This window comes from Penaeus monodon, chromosome 24 (assembly GCF_015228065.2).
Source record: "Penaeus monodon isolate SGIC_2016 chromosome 24, NSTDA_Pmon_1, whole genome shotgun sequence".
Lineage (NCBI taxonomy): Eukaryota > Metazoa > Arthropoda > Malacostraca > Decapoda > Penaeidae > Penaeus > Penaeus monodon.
The window spans coordinates 28,783,231-28,784,306 of record NC_051409.1 but is presented as its reverse complement, the minus strand read 5'-3'; the positions used below and the strand labels follow the sequence as shown (position 1 = coordinate 28,784,306).

The window sequence follows — 1,076 nt, the reverse complement described above, 5'->3', positions numbered from 1 at the left end:
CACCCCGCCTGCTAGCCCGACGACCACCCCGACCACCACCCTTGCCTGCTACGCCGACGACCACCCCGACCAACATCACGACCAACATCACGACCACCACCTCCCAGCCTGCTATCCTAACGACCACCCCGACCACCACCACGACCGCTTCAACCTCGACAACGACCAGTGCACCTCCAACCGCCGTCAGGACCACCAGCACATCCACTCCTCCTGCCACCACGACCACGACTGCTCTTTCTACCACCGCCACCTCTACAGCCACACAGACAGAACCGTCTGCAGCTGCCAACGCAACCGCTGGGCCACCTGTTACAACACCCAGCACAACGCCCATGTCCACCGCCCACACTGAAGCTGCAGTTACGCCCACACGTACCCCGCCCGTCACTGAGGGAACCCCCAACGCCACAGCAACCTCCTCCCCTGCCACAGAAAATGATACCACTCAAACAAACGAAGAACCATTGCCCACGACCACACCCCCTGCGGTCGTTCCTGAGAGCAGCCCTGCCACGAGCGGCACGACCACTGTCCAGACGACTATAGCAGCTTCTGTGCCACAGTCACAGCCCAGCACCACCCCCGTCGTAGTTACCACGCCCGAGGGGACGGAAAACAAGACGTTGCCAGTCAGTGAAAGTGAAGCCATAACCTCCCCGTCAGGTAAGCAGATACTAATTAGATATTACTGTGTAAATGTAAATTCGGTACAAATAGATGAAAGGGATGTGCACGCTCATTCAGCAAATACGGGTTCGTTTTGATGGATTCTTGATACGAAGTCCTTTTCGCAGGACCAGAGGCGACGTCCGAAGCGAGAAGCTCAACCGAGGGCGTCAAGGCGACATCGACGCCTGCTCGGCCGGTAACAAAGCCCACAACGACGACGGCGACGGCGACAGCCTCAACGGAGAAGCCATCCTGGCCTTCTCCCGCGCCCCCTTCGCCCACGCCGGCGGCAAGTACCTCTCCGCCCCCCACCACCTCCCAGGTGCCCTCCCCCACCACGGCCTCTCTGCCCTCAGTGTCCGCGGGCGCGAAGGACTCCTCGACGTCCACCGCGACCATTTCCC

At 60.7% G+C, this 1,076-nt stretch overlaps 1 protein-coding gene across 1 annotated transcript in view; it reads left to right on the top strand.

Moving 5' to 3' along the window:
* The window catches only part of LOC119588703 (mucin-2-like), a gene marked incomplete at its 5' end in the record, with an annotated part of 20,991 nt that overhangs the window by 19,538 nt on the left and 377 nt on the right, over nucleotides 1–1,076 (top strand). Inside the window, 2 exon segments of the mRNA XM_037937341.1 lie at nucleotides 59–666; nucleotides 798–1,076. Coding sequence (XP_037793269.1) covers nucleotides 59–666; nucleotides 798–1,076 — 887 coding nt within the window.